We start from the raw sequence: 13,932 nt of genomic DNA on the forward strand, positions 1-13,932 counted from the left end.
CACTGGGGCCTGGAATGGGCGGCAGAATCAGAGGGAAGAGCTGCTGAGCCTCCTGTGCTGAGGGAGACCAGGCCCTGGCACCTCTTCTCCCAACACATGGGGTGCTATCCTCTCAATGGAAGGGACTCCCAAACTGTTTTCCTTGCTCTACCTAAGCCCCATAGAAGACCATCTGGCCTAGGCTGCAACGTCACCCACACTTGCTCACTGAGATTTGAGGGCTCCAGGTCAGCTGGCCCCTCTGAGCCCTTACCCCCTGGGTTTGCCACCAAACTAAAAGTTCTTCCTTTTTAAGGCCACTCGTCATCTTAATCTCTCCACTCACGTCCAGACCTAAGTCACCACTTAGCTGATGTTGCAGCCTCTAGCTCCCCTCTTCCTGTAGGGGACCCCAGATTGGAGGAAGAGAGGCTCCCAGACCAGACTCCTTCCTGTCAGGCTGCTCTTGGAAGCCTTGCCTGGTTCACCTACGTGATCAAAACCTAGACGCCTAGACCCTCAAGGATCTTCCTACTGGCATGTTTGACAAACTTCAGTGCTGCCCTTGAGCTTCCTGCCTGCCTCCTTGGATCTTCCTCCCATTCAGTCTTGCCCATCGTCCTCCTGAGAAGCCAAGAGCCCAAACAGGCCTCTGCATTACCAGGGAAGAACGCAGGTACTGAGTGCTCAGGTACTCGAACTCCAGAGTCCCTCTGCTTGCTAGAATCCCTCCTGTGCCCTTGCTGCCTCCTCAACTTCATCTTCTTTATTTTTAATTTTAATCCCAGTATAATTAACATACAGTGTCAAATTAGTTTCACGTGTATAATTACTTATCCATTTCTTTATCGATGGACACCTGGGCTGCTTCCATAGTTTGACTCTTGTAGATACTGCTGCTATAAACATAGGGGTGCCTATATCCTTTTGAACTGGTGCTTTCATATTCTTTGGGTAAATGCCCTGTAGTGGTCACTGGATCATATAGTAGTTCTATTTTTAATTTCTTAAGCACCCTCCATACTGTTGTCCACAGTGGCTGCACAGGTTTGCATCCCCAACAGAAGTGCACAGAGTTCCTTTTTTTTTCCACATCCTCACCAACACATGTTGTTTCTTGTGTTTTTTTTTTTTTTCTTGTGTTTTTGATTTTAGCTATTCTGACAGGCGCGAGGTGATAGATCACTGTGGTTTTGATTTGCATTTCCCTGATGAGTGATGTTGAGCATCTTCTCATGTAGCTGTTGGCCACCATCTGTCTGTCTTCTTCTTCTTCTTCTTTTTTTTTTTTTTTGCTAAAAGTTGCTTTTATTTGTAACCTTTTTTTCTTTTTTTTTTTATTTTGTTTATTTATTCATGATAGACAGAGAGAGAGAGGCAGAGACACAGGCAGAGGGAGAAGCAGGCTCCATGCAGGGAGCCTGATGTGGGATTCGATCCCCAGTCTCCAGGATCACACCCTGGGCTGCAGGCGGCACTAAACTGCTGCACCACCGTGGCTGCCCTCTGTCTGTCTTCTTTAGAGAAATGTCTGTTCATGTCTTCTGCCCATTTTTTTAATTGAATTATTTGGGGATTTTTTAGTGTTGAGTTGCATAACTTCTTTATATATTTTGGATACTAGCCCTTTATGAGATATATCATTTGCAAATATCTTCTCTCGTTTAGTAGGTTGCCTTTTAGTTTTGTTGATGGTTTCTTGCACTGTGTAAAAGCCTTTAATTCTGATGTAGTCTCCATAGCGTTTTTTTTTTTAAAGATTATATTTGTTTATTCATGAGAGACACAGAGAGGCAGAGACACAAGCAGAGGGAGAAGCAGAATCCCTCCATGCTTCCCTCCACGCAGGGAGCCCGATGTGGGACTCGATCCTTGGACTCCAGGATCATGCCCTGAGCCAAAGGCAGACGCTAAACTGCTGAGCCATCCAGGCATCCCTTATTTTTGCTTTTGTTTCCCTTTCTTCAGGGGATGCATCTAGAAACATGGTACAGCTGATGTCAGAGAGCACTACTTGTGCTCTCTTCTAAGATTTTTATGGTTTTAAGTCTCACATTTAGGTCCTTAATCTATTTTGAGTCTATTTTTATGTATGGTGTAGAAAAGTGTTCCAGTTTCATTCTTTTGCATGTAGCTATCCAATGTTCCCACCACTATTTGTGGAAGAGACTGTTTCCCTTTTCATATACTTACCGCCTTTGTTGAAGATTCATTGATCATGTAATTGTAGGTTTAGTTCTGGGCTCTGTATTCTGTTCCATTGGTCTACATGTCTATATTTTTTAAAGATTTATTTACTTATAAATAAAAATTAAAAAAAAAAAAAAAGGGATCCCTGGGTGGCACAGCGGTTTAGTACATGCCTTTGGCCCAGGGCGCGATCCTGGAGACCTGGGATTGAGTCCCACGTCGGGCTCCCGGTGCATGGAGCCTGCTTCTCCCTCTGCCTGTGTCTCTGCCTCTCTCTCTCTCTCACTGTGTGCCTATCATAAATAAATAAAAATTAAAAAAAAAGATTTATTTACTTATTTTAGAGAGTGAGTGAGAGAGTACGTGTGGGAGGGGCAGAGGGAGTGGGAGAGACTCTCAAGCAGACACCTTACTGAGCACAGAGCTGACACAGGGCTCAATCCCAGGACCCTGAAATCACAATCTAAGCCAAAACCAGGAGTTGGATGCTTGACCAACCGTGCCACTCAGGCATCCCTCTTTGTGTCTGTTTTTATGGCAGTACCATACAGTTTTGATTACTACAGCTTTGTAATATAACTTGAAGTCTGGATTATGATGCCTCCAGCTTTGCTTTTCTTTCTTGGGATTGCTTTGGCTATTTGAGGTTTTTTTGTGGTTGCATACAAATTTTAGGATTGTTTATTCTAGTTTTTTGAAAAATATTGTTTTTCAAAGTTACTATTGCTAGGGATTCATGCTATTTTGACAGGGATTGCATTAAATCTGTAGATTGCTTTGGATAGTATAGACACTTTGACAATATTTGTTCACTTCATGAGCATAGAATCTCTTTCCATTTCTTTGTGTCATATTCAATTTCTTTCATCAGTGTTTTATAGTTTTCAGAGTACAGATCTTTTACCTCTTTGGTTAGGTTCGTTCCTAGGTATTTTATTATTTTGGGTACAATTATAAATGGGATTGTTTTCTTCATTTCTCTTTCTGCTGCTTCATTATTAGTGTATAGAAATGCAATGGATTTCTGTACATTGATTTTGTATCCTGTGACCTTACTGAATTCATTGATCAGGTCTAGTAGTTTTTTGGTGGAGTTTTTAAGGTTTTCTATATATAGTATCATGTCATCTGCAAATAGTGAAAATTTTAATTCTTCCTTACCAATTTGGATGCCTTTTATTCCTTTTTCTTATCTGATTGCTGTGACTAGGACTTCCAGTACTATGTTGAATAAAAGTGGTGAGAATGAACATCCTTACCTTTTCCTGACCTTAGGGGAAAAGCTTTCAGTTTTTCCCCATTGAAAATGGTGTCACCTGTAGGTCTTAACATATATGGCCTTTATAATGTTGAGGTATGTTTCCTCTAAATCTACTTTGTTAAAGGTCTTTATCATGAATGAATGTTGTACTTTGTCAAATGCTTTTTCTGCATTTATTGAAATGACCATATGTTTTTTATCCTTAACAATATGACACATCATGATTGATTTGCAAATATTGAACCACACTTGCAACCCAGGAATAAATCCTTCTTGATTGTGACGAATGATTTTTTTTTTAGTGTATTATTGGATTCAGTTTGCTAATATCTTGTCGAGGGCTTTTGCATCTTTGTTCATCAGTATCACTGGCCTGAAAAAAAAAAGAAGAATCACTGGCCTGTGGTTTTCTTTTTTTGTTTGTTTTTTGTATCAGGACAATGCAGACCTCATACAATGAATTTGGAAGCATTCTGTCATCTTTTTTTTTTTTAAGATTCTATTTACTTATTCAACAGAGATAGACAACACAAGCAGAAGGAGAGGCAGAGGGAGAGGGAGAAGCAGGTTGAGCAGGGAGCCTGCCATAGGACTTGATCCCAGGACACTGGGATCATGACTTGAGATGAAGGCAGATATTTAACTGAGACATCCAGGTACTCCTATTTTTTTTTTTTTTGAACAATTTGAAAAGCATAGGTATTAACTCTTTTTTAAATATTTTGTTGAATTCACCTGTGAAGCCATCCAGTCCTGGACTTTTTGTTTATTGACAGTTTTTTGATTAATGATTGAATTTCATTGCTGATAACTGGTCTGTTCAAATTTTCTATTTCCTTCTGACTCAGTTATGTTTCTAGGAATTTACTCATTTCTTCTAGGTTGTCCAATTTGTTGGCATATAAGTCTTCATAATATTCTTTTATGATCTTTTGTATTTCTGTGGTATTGGTTGTTATTTCTCCTCTTTCATTTCCGATTTTGAATGCTTTTCTTTTTAGTCTAGCTTTTAACAGTTTATAAATTTTGTTGATCTTTTCAAAGAACCACCTCCTACTTTCATTGATCTATCCATTTTTAAATTTTTAAAAAAGATTTTATTCATTTATTCATGAGAGACACAGAGAGAGGCAGAGACATAGGCAGAAGGAGAAGCAGGGTCCCTGTGGGGAGCCCGATGTGGGACTAGATTCCAGGACCCTGGAATCAAGACCTGAGCCAAAGGCAGATGCTCAACCACTGAGCCACCAAGACATCTCTCTGCTCTAATCTTTATTATTTCCTTACTTCTTTCCTTTTATTGGTTTTGGGTTTTGTTCTTCTTTTTCTAGCTCCTTTAGGTATAAGGTTTGAGATTTTTCTTGCTTTTTGAAGTAGGTCTGTATTACTATAAGTCTTCCTCTTAGAACTTCTTTTGTCGCATTCCAACAATTTTAGACTGTTGTGTTTTAATGTTCATCTGTCTGTATTTTTTCTTAAGATTTTTTCAATTTATTTATTCATGAGAGACACAGAGAGAGATAGAGAGAGGCAGAGACACAGGCAGAGGGAGAAGCAGACTCCATGCAGGGAGCCTGACGTGGGACTTGATCCCGGGTCTCCAGGATCAGGCCCTGGGCTGAAGGCGGCGCTAAACTAGTGAGCCACCCAGGCTGCCTGTGTCTGTATTTTTTGATATCCTTTTTGATTTCTTCATTGACCCATTCATTGCTTACTAGCATGTTATTCAATCTCCATGTATTTGTGATCTTTCCAGATTTTTTCTTATGGTTGATTTCTAGTTTCATAGTGTTGTGGTTAGAAAAGATACATGGCATGGCTTCGATGTTTAATTTGTTGAGACTTGTTTTGTGGCCTAATATGTAATCTATTCTGGAGAATATTCCATGTGTGCTTGAAAAGAATGTATATTCTGCTGTTTTAGGATGGAATGTTCTGAATATATATGTTAAATCCATCTGGTCCAATGGGTCATTCAAAGCCACTGTTTCTTTACTTTCTGTTTAGATGACCTGTCCATTGATGTAAGCGAGGATTAAAGTCCCCTACTATTATTGTATTACTATTGATTACTTCCTTTATATGTTATTAAGTGCTTCATGTATTTGGGTGCATAAGTATTTACAATTGTTTTATTTTCTGGTTGGATTGTTCCATTTATGATTATAGTGTCCTCTTCCATTTTTCTGCCATACCCCACATCCAATCCATCAGCAGATCCCCTTATTCCTTCAGAATCTATCCAGAATCTGACCACTTTTCTCTACTTTCACCACTAACACTTTGGAACAAGCTACTGTCATATCTCTTTATCCTTCCTTCTACATCTTTTTTTCTCCCTCCACTATTGTCCACCTTTGCCTATTCTCAACACAGTAGAGATTGTCTTAACACATAAATCTCATGTCATTCCTCTGCTCAAAACCCTCCATTAGCTGTTGACTCCTACAGAGTAAAAGCCCAAATCCTTACAGTGGCCTCTGTGCTCCTTGTGATGTGACCCCTATCTTCCTCTCTAACATCACCCCTTGTCATTCTTGCTCCAGGCTCCTTGAACTTAGCATATTTCTGTCTCAGGACCTTTGCAGTTGCTGGGGGGTTTCGTGTAAAATATCCTTCCTTCAGGAGGGTGCTTTTGCCTTCTCCCTCAGAGAGGGCTTCCCTGAGCACCGTACGTAAACAGCAGCGCTCACTCTTCTCTATTCTTCTATGCTGCCTCATTGTTCTCATAGCACTGGTCAGCACTTAACATATTTCTATTTGTCTACTTGCTTATCATCTCTCCTTCCTTAACCCCTAAGAACAGGGACTTGGGGCATCCCGGGTGGCTCTGCGGTTTAGCACTGCCTTTGGCCCAGGGCGTGATCCTGGGGACCCGGGATCAAGTCCCACGTCGGGCTCCCTGCATGGAGCCTGCTTCTCCCTCTGCCTCTGTCTGTGCTTCTTTCTCTCTCTGTGTTTCTCATGAATAAATAAATAAAAACCTTAAAAAAAAAAAATAAAAGAACAGGGACTTGTTGGTTCATTGCCCTATCCCCGGTGCCTAGAGGAGTACATGACACATAGGCACATCATAAATACTTGCTGAACAGAGGGATGGATAAGTACATTACTCTATTTCTTATCTCCTACACTAGGTTCTAAGTACCTTAAGGGTGGATGCCCCCTTTGTCATCTTTGTGGCCCCATGTGAATTTATAAACATTGATATATGTACAGTGATTGAAACAATTTGTATTATTTAGAAACTAATCTAGCCAAGCATCATGGAATAGGTACTATAAACACTGGAACAGAGTTCCCAACCAGCCTGTCATTAAGAAGCTTTGTGGTCTGGGAAAAACCATCATATGGGCCTGTTTTCTCACCTGTAAAAGCAAGTCCTGTAAAGCTTACAAGGACTAAATTTGGAAATCTGTCAGCTTTGACTTTCCGTGGTTGTAAATTTGGGGTATTTGACAAATGTTTACTGCCTAGGTTCCGGGAAGCAGTTGGAGAAAGAAAAAAAAAAAATCTCAAGCTCAAAAGCTTGTAGACTGAAGGAACAAAATAATACAGGGTCAGCTCAGCCGCAGTAAGAGCCGAGTGTTACAGAGGCAGAAGCAAGCCCTGGGGTCAAGGCTGGGAGGGGCATCCTAGGCCAAACACGAGGCTGTACAAAGGCAGGAGGCGCAGGGAGAAACAGTGGTTTGAGCCGAATGGCTTTTGCATGCAGAGAGGTATGCCCCGCATCGCACAAAGGGGCGGTCTGCTTCAGCCAGAACAGTCAGAGCTGGAAAACAGCCGGGCAGGGCATGCCCATGGGCATGCTAAAATTGTTCAAGTTTAGCAAATGACTGAGCATGCTTCCTGTGAGATCTGACTTCGTCCCCACCGATCTTGGCGGCTTCAAGCCCACCGCACACCGTTTCCGCCTGCCCAGGGCTGCGCGCAGAGGCGGACCGATCTTGGATCTTCGGTGCTTGGTTGGGCCTGGGTGGGCTTCAGGGGAAAGGGCGAGGTCTGACCTCAGGTCAGGCGCCCAGAATGGGGCGGGGCAGTTGCCCCGGGCATGACCCGACCTTTTCTAGTAGTTGAAACCCCTTGTTACCAAGCCGGCTGGGGGGCGGGGGGGGGGGGGGTTGGCTGGGACGAGCTCCTCGCTCATTGGTCAGCAGAGAAGTGCCACCGAGGAACCCTTGTTACCAGAGGCGAGAACGAGAGTCCATTGGTCAGGACACCTCACAATGGCCCGCGCAGCACGTGGGCTCCTTCTGATTGGCCGCTGCCCGCCAGGAGCCGGGTTGCCTCGAGGCCAAGTGGGCTGCTCGGCGTCCTGGAGCAGAGCGCCCCCAAGCCCATCCCTGCTCCCCATTGGCTGTTGTGGGGTCCGCCGCCATCTAATGACGAGGGAGGCGCCCAGCCCCGGAGCGCGCGCCCCCTGCGGCGGGATCTAGCCGCGCCGGGACTGCAGGTGCCCGAGCGGAGTGCAAGGCCCGGGAGCCCGGGAGCCCGCGCCCCTGCGGAGGCCCGCCGCCCGCCCTCGGAGCCCGCCCTCGGAGCTCTGCACCTCCAACCCGGAGCCGACCCGGAAGGCCCCAGTAAGTTCGAAGCAGCCACGCGGCGTGTGACCCCACTCGGGGCGGCAGGCGGGGGCGGCCCCCCCGGCGTGTGTGCAGTCCGCGCCTCGGTTGCCTCCTCGCCTTAATTGTTTCCCCGCCGCACGTCGGTTCCTTTACCTGGCGTCCTGGGGGCCACCCGGGGTGCCGCCTCTCCAAAGCCTTTGCCCCGACGCTGTCGGGAAGCCCAGTGCCACAAAGGACTCGGATCGAGACCGAGATCCAGCGGAGGAGTGGTGGGGACGAGGGTGAAAGCCCGGTGGGACGATGTTCTACTATCCCAACGTGCTTCAGCGCCACACTGGCTGCTTCGCCACCATCTGGTAAGGGCCCAGCCGTGAGCGCCGGGAGGGGCACCCAGGGGCCCCAGCCCGCGCTGCCCCCGCCATCCACCCCCTCCTCCGCCCCCCGCCCCCCGCCCCCAGGCTGGCAGCGACCCGCGGCAGCCGGTTGGTGAAGCGCGAGTATCTGAAGGTGAACGTGGTGAAGACCTGGTAAGGCCGGAGGAAGGGGAGGAGCGGCCTGGCCTGAGCGGGCGGGGCAGGGGAGGAGGGGCGGGCCGTGGCGCAGCGTGACCAGGGCGCGTCGTCCCCCGCAGTGAGGAAATCCTGGATTATGTGCTGGTACGAGTTCAGCCCCCGCAGCCTGGCCAGCCACGGCCCCGCTTCTCCCTGTATCTGTCAGCCCAGCTGCAGATCGGCGTGATCCGGGTCTACTCTCAACAATGCCAGTACCTCGTAGGTAAGGCTGGGAAGGCTCGGAGATGGGGCAAAGCCGAGTGGCCCTGGACTAGGCATGCGCTCCACCTTGCCACCCCTGCCCACAGAGGACATCCAGCACATCCTGGAGCGCCTGCACCGTGCCCAGCTGCAGATCCGCATTGATATGGTGGACACTGACCTGTGAGTGCCCCGCGGGCCTGAACCACTCAGCCGCCGGTGTGCGACCTCCCTGCTTGGAGTCAGCCCTCTGCCTCAGTGCTTGACAGCCCACATTTTCCCTCTCTCTCAGACCCAGCCTGCTGCTTCCTAACCACCTGGCCATGATGGAGACCCTGGAAGATGCTCCAGACCCCTTTTTTGGGTTGATGTCTGTGGATCCCACACTTCCCAGCCCCTTCAGTATCCCTCAGGTAGGCCTCACCGATGAGTTGACAGTGCAGAAGGGGAGTGCTGTCCCTGTGCCAGTCTAACGCTGGGGGGCTGTCATGGTGGACCCCTCCCAACAAAGACGGCTCCACTCATCTATTCAAGGTCACCCTCCAGGCAACTCTTGTCTCAAGTACTCTCCACACAGTTCCCACTGCCAAGGCTCTAATGCAGCCGCTTATCATCTCTTAGCCCTGGGTTTCCTGTCCTTGTTCCTTGTCCACACCCTGACACCTCCACAGCTTAAGACAGCAGCTACTTTCTTCTTTCAAAGATGCCTCCAGGGCAGCCCGGGTAGCACAGCGGTTTAGCGCAGCCTTCAGCCCAGGGTGTGGTCCCGGGATCGTGTCCCAAGTCAGGCTCCCTGCATGGAGCCTTCTTCTCCTTCTGCCCATGTCTCTGCCTCTCTCTGTGTGTGTCTCTCATGAATAAATAAGTAAAATATTAAAAAAAAAAAAAAAAGAGCCTCCAGCGGTTCCCCACTACAAGCGGCTCTCCACGCCTGTGCTGGTCACCCTCGTTCTGTATTAAGTCATATGTATCCGTAGCAGACCTGGCTCCAATGTCACCCCTTTCTATGAGGCGTTCTCCCTGGCCAGGCCCACACGTTGTTTTGGAAATGAGTACTTGGCTAGGGGCTTGTTTCACCCTTTGTGTGGACTCTTGCTGGGGTCCTATATGAACTGATCTTCCTCTTAGACTATAAGCTACTAAAGCTCAAATGTCTTTTCTGTTCCTCTATACCCCACAACACTTGACATGAGGATGCAGTGCTTCCTGCACAGAAAAACTGTTCTTATGGGGCAGGAACGGGAGGCAAGAGCAAATGGCGAGTGAGCTCAGCGCATGCTCATGTCACAAGGCTTAAACACGAAGCCTTAATCTATTGTCTGAATAAGGTGGTGGAAGTAGGAAAACGGGCTGAAGATAAACCCTTCCTTTTTCCTCCCCAAAGATTCGACACCTCCTAGAGGCTGCAACCCCAGAGAAAGTTCTTGAGGAGGCCCCTCCTGAAGTCCCCATGGAGCCTCCGAAGCCAGGTGAGCAGAGAGAGCCTCCTTCCCAGGAGAGGCGTAGGAAGGCCCAGGAACTGAAGAAATGACCATCTTTCAGCTTCTCTTAAGAGCCAGGCCCTGTGAGGGGCACTTTGTCACCTTATTTCTGCCTCACAAGAGTCCTGTGAGATCAGAATTCTTAACCCCATTTTACAGAGGAGGAAAATGAGGCCCGTAGTGGTTAAACAGCATAGGCAGGGGCGGATTGCCAGTGACCGGCCCAAACCTGACCAGAACCCAGGCTGACTTGATTCCAGAGTCCATGCTTCTGCCTTACCACATGGGTGTGGGAATCTGGAAGGAAGCAGAGGGCCTGGTGTGACTCTCCTGCCCCTCCAGACAGGATCCTGGTCACTGTGCTGTCTCCAGAGGCCATCACCCTCCAGGAGGCGGAGCCAATCCGCATGCTGCACATCGAGGTGAGTTGTCCCCGAGCAACAGAGCCTCAGGCCTAAGGCCTGCCTCTGGAGGCTCAGCCCACCTTACCCGGCCCTGTCTGCCCCCCGAGTCCTGCCTTCTTGTCTCCATTTCAGCAGGCCTCCTGCCACTCACCTCTCACACCCCATCTCCTAGAGCTACTGCCTTTTCCAGAAATGGAATTGCATTCCCTCTCCTTACTCCTCCTCTCTTGACAGGGTGAACAGGACCTCCCAGAGATCAGCCGCCGAGACTTGGACCTGCTGATTGCCGAGGAAGACGAAGCTATCTTGTTAGAGGAGCGACTAGGCAGGCCTCTCCGGCCTCGTAGGGCCCCTCCGCCAGTGGATGGTCAGCGCCCTGGCACGGGCAGGCCGGGCGGGGGCAGTAGTGCTCCCATGTCTGCTCTTCTGCGCTCTAAGCCCTGATTTTCTCTGTGCAGTATCCAAGGAGGAGCCCCGGGCTCTTGAGGGGGAGGCCGAAGTACCCCCACTCTCACCTGCAGCTCTCACACTGTAAGGGCAACACCCCCTTGGGCCAGCTAGGGGGTCTGTGCTGAGAGGGCTGACCTCATTTCTCTTGCCCGTTTTCCCTCAGGGTGGAAGGGGTTGCAGAGCCACTTCCTGTCCTGGTCCCGGAGGAGCTGAAGCCAGAAGGCTGGGAGCCCGAGGCCCTACCTACTGGTGAGTGCCCATCCTGCCTGGGGCCTTCCCCAGCTACTGCAGCCAAGGGCCCTGGATTCCACCTTGCTGAAGGGAGGCCTTCTAGCTTCTTGCCTGGGTGGCTGCCGGGGTGAAGGGGTGTTGCAGATCTGGGACCTAGAATGTTGTTGCAGAGGTGACCCCTCCTCTGGAGCTGCGTCTGCCAGCCCCCCTCAGCCCAGAGGTGAGTAGTGCCCTTCCAAGCTCTCTCCCCCTTTGCCCTATTCTCACAGCTCCCAGAGCTGCTCATCCCTACTCAGCTGCCCCAAGCCCTAGGCAACTGCTAGCCAACCTGGGTCTTTGTGCGAATGGTAAAAGGTGCCCCCGCCCACGCTCCATTTTGTCCAGCCTGCACTTCCCAGGTGGGTCCCCTCCTGTGAGGTCAGAGCTGCACTTGAGGCCCTGCCCAAGCTCTCTTCCAGGGTGCCTGCGGAGCGGGTATGTGGGGCCTGTTTCATAGTCGGCCAATGTGGCAGGAAAAGGAGTAATGGGTATTCTTGCCCCCACCTCCCCTCTCCACTCAGAGGCGGCCTCCAGTGCCCCCACGTCCTAGGATCCCACCCGCTCGTCGCCGCCGCCGCCAATTATTGTTCTGGGACAAGGAGACTCAGATCTCCCGGGAGAAATTCCAGGAACAACTGCAAACCAGAGCCCACTGCTGGGAGTGTGTGAGTGCAGCCCAGGTTCTGCAGGGGAGGGACGAAGGGAGGGAGGCAGGCAGGGAGGGCCTGGGGCCATGCATACTGGGGCTTCTCATCTCTGAGGCTGCACTGGGATCCATCCCCAGAGAGCACGTGTTACAGGTCTACACATGTTCCTTCAGTGACCCACATAGCCCATCCATGGGCACCAGTAAGCAGTGAGCAGGGCAGGCAGGGGCAGAAGCCTGACACTTGGAAGGTCAGAGGCCTTGGAACAATGAATTGCAAAGAGGTGGAGAAGGGGCAGGGAGGAGTGGCTCACTTCTGAGTTGGCTCTGCCCCACTTCCCCCTTACAGCCAAAGGTGCAGCCTCTGGAGAGGACCATCAGAAGCCCCACAGAGCTATTCCAAACCCCGACTCACTGTAAGGAATGGTGGGAGCTGGCATGTGTGTGTGTGTGGGGGGGGGAGTTGAACCCATATTCCTTGCTTGTTGTGTTCCTCATACCTCAGACCTCATCCCTGCTGCCCTCCCTCCCTTCCTCCCCAGCTGGCTGGCTGCCCCCAGAACTGCTGGCTCTCTGGACCCACTGTGCACAGCCACCCCTCGGAGCACTCAGGCGAAGGCCACCTCCGGAGCCTGAGGAGGAAGAAAGGAGGATGGAAACCCCAAGTGATATCGAGGTAACTGCACACCCTGGGGACGGGTGCCCTCAGGGCCGGCCCCCTCTTGAGTTCCAGCAGGCTGCCTTCTGGGCCCCTCCCACCCCCCAGGCCAGTGGCGCCAGGTCCTATCCCCAAGTGCAAGCCAGCGTCACCCTGCCTGGGTGCCTCTGTGACACTTGGGGACTTAGTTCTCTTTCTCCCATCCCCAGGTCCTGAGAGAGGCCCAGGAGCCCAGTGGGCCCCTCATGCTGTCTTCAGGTAGGCACCTGGGGGAGGGGACCATTACCCCAGCCACTATCCCAGGAAGCTGGTACCGTAACTGCTGATGGTTTTTACTAGAGGAAGCATTTAACGTAAGGGGGCCTAGATCTCTTTAACAGTTTCTCCTACCTGTGTACTTTGAACAAGTCACTGCAGTGGCTGCTACTTCAACTGAGTGGCCTCAAGGTCCCTGACCACTCAGATCTCAGCAGACCCCCTTGGGATCTTACCTTCCCAATAGAGCTCTCTCTAGAAACGGCTGAGGAAGAGAAGTCCCGTGTCAGCCTCATCCCCCCGGAAGAACGGTGGTAAGCCACCCACCCAGGTGACTTTGGGTATGGCCCTCGTCAGTGTCACAGCCTGCCTCCCTCCTAGCTCCACTGACTCCTCTGTTTTCTCCCAGGCCCTGGGCTGAGGCAGAGCAGCCAGAGGCCCCTGTGTTGCCTGTGGTGCCTGAGGTCCCTGAAATGCCCCTGGAGTTGCCTTTGGAGCTGCCCCCGGAGCCCAAGTTGCTGTCGCTGGAGGCCGTGTACAGGTGATGGGGAAAGGTGCCTCAGGGTGGGCCCAGGCGGGGACTTCAGCTCATAGCTCTTGATCCCCCCAGGGCTGTAGCCCAGGAGCTGCAGGCCAACAGGGAGCCTGATTTCAGCAGCCTGCTGTCCCCCTTCAGCCCCCGCTGGATGGCCGCCCGGGTCTTTTACTTGCTTCTGGGTGAGTGTGTGTGCGTGCGTGTGCACGTGGTGGGGGGAGGGAGGGAGGCAAGGACACACAGGCCAGAGGCCGCTACACAGATTCCCCCCCTGACTGGCCCCGTCCTCTTCTCTTGACCAGTGCTTGCAGCCCAACAGATCCTTCGCCTGGAGCAAGAGAAACCATATGGGCGCCTCCTGATCCGGCTGGGGCCTCGATTCCATTGTGGTTAGAACTAATTATAAAGCCACCGGGAAATTGGCTATATTAAACTACGTCTTCCTGCCTCTGTTCTCAACATGTAGCTCTATGCTTCCTGCTCTCG

At 50.3% G+C, this 13,932-nt stretch overlaps 1 protein-coding gene and 1 long non-coding RNA gene across 2 annotated transcripts; one reads left to right on the top strand and one right to left on the bottom strand.

The window, feature by feature from the left end:
• Nucleotides 1-3,589: 3,589 nt before the first annotated feature.
• Nucleotides 3,590-8,521, bottom strand: LOC140639717 (uncharacterized). The gene is made up of 2 exons (XR_012036328.1): nt 8,149-8,521; nt 3,590-3,803 (listed from the first exon to the last, which is right to left on the bottom strand). It is a non-coding gene; the product is annotated as an uncharacterized lncRNA (long non-coding RNA).
• Nucleotides 8,163-13,905, top strand: REC8 (REC8 meiotic recombination protein). The gene is made up of 19 exons (XM_072837998.1): nt 8,163-8,351; nt 8,454-8,522; nt 8,627-8,769; nt 8,855-8,930; nt 9,040-9,160; nt 10,132-10,216; nt 10,571-10,650; nt 10,867-10,999; nt 11,091-11,163; nt 11,246-11,331; nt 11,484-11,533; nt 11,874-12,017; nt 12,348-12,414; nt 12,541-12,674; nt 12,866-12,914; nt 13,159-13,225; nt 13,321-13,452; nt 13,522-13,628; nt 13,749-13,905. The coding sequence occupies exons 1-19, from the start codon at nt 8,296-8,298 to the stop codon at nt 13,838-13,840; spliced, it is 1,764 nt and encodes a 587-aa protein (XP_072694099.1). The 5' UTR covers nt 8,163-8,295; the 3' UTR covers nt 13,841-13,905.
• Nucleotides 13,906-13,932: the final 27 nt, after the last annotated feature.

The sequence above is a fragment of the Canis lupus genome, chromosome 9 (genome assembly GCF_048164855.1).
Source record: "Canis lupus baileyi chromosome 9, mCanLup2.hap1, whole genome shotgun sequence".
Classification (NCBI taxonomy): domain Eukaryota; kingdom Metazoa; phylum Chordata; class Mammalia; order Carnivora; family Canidae; genus Canis; species Canis lupus.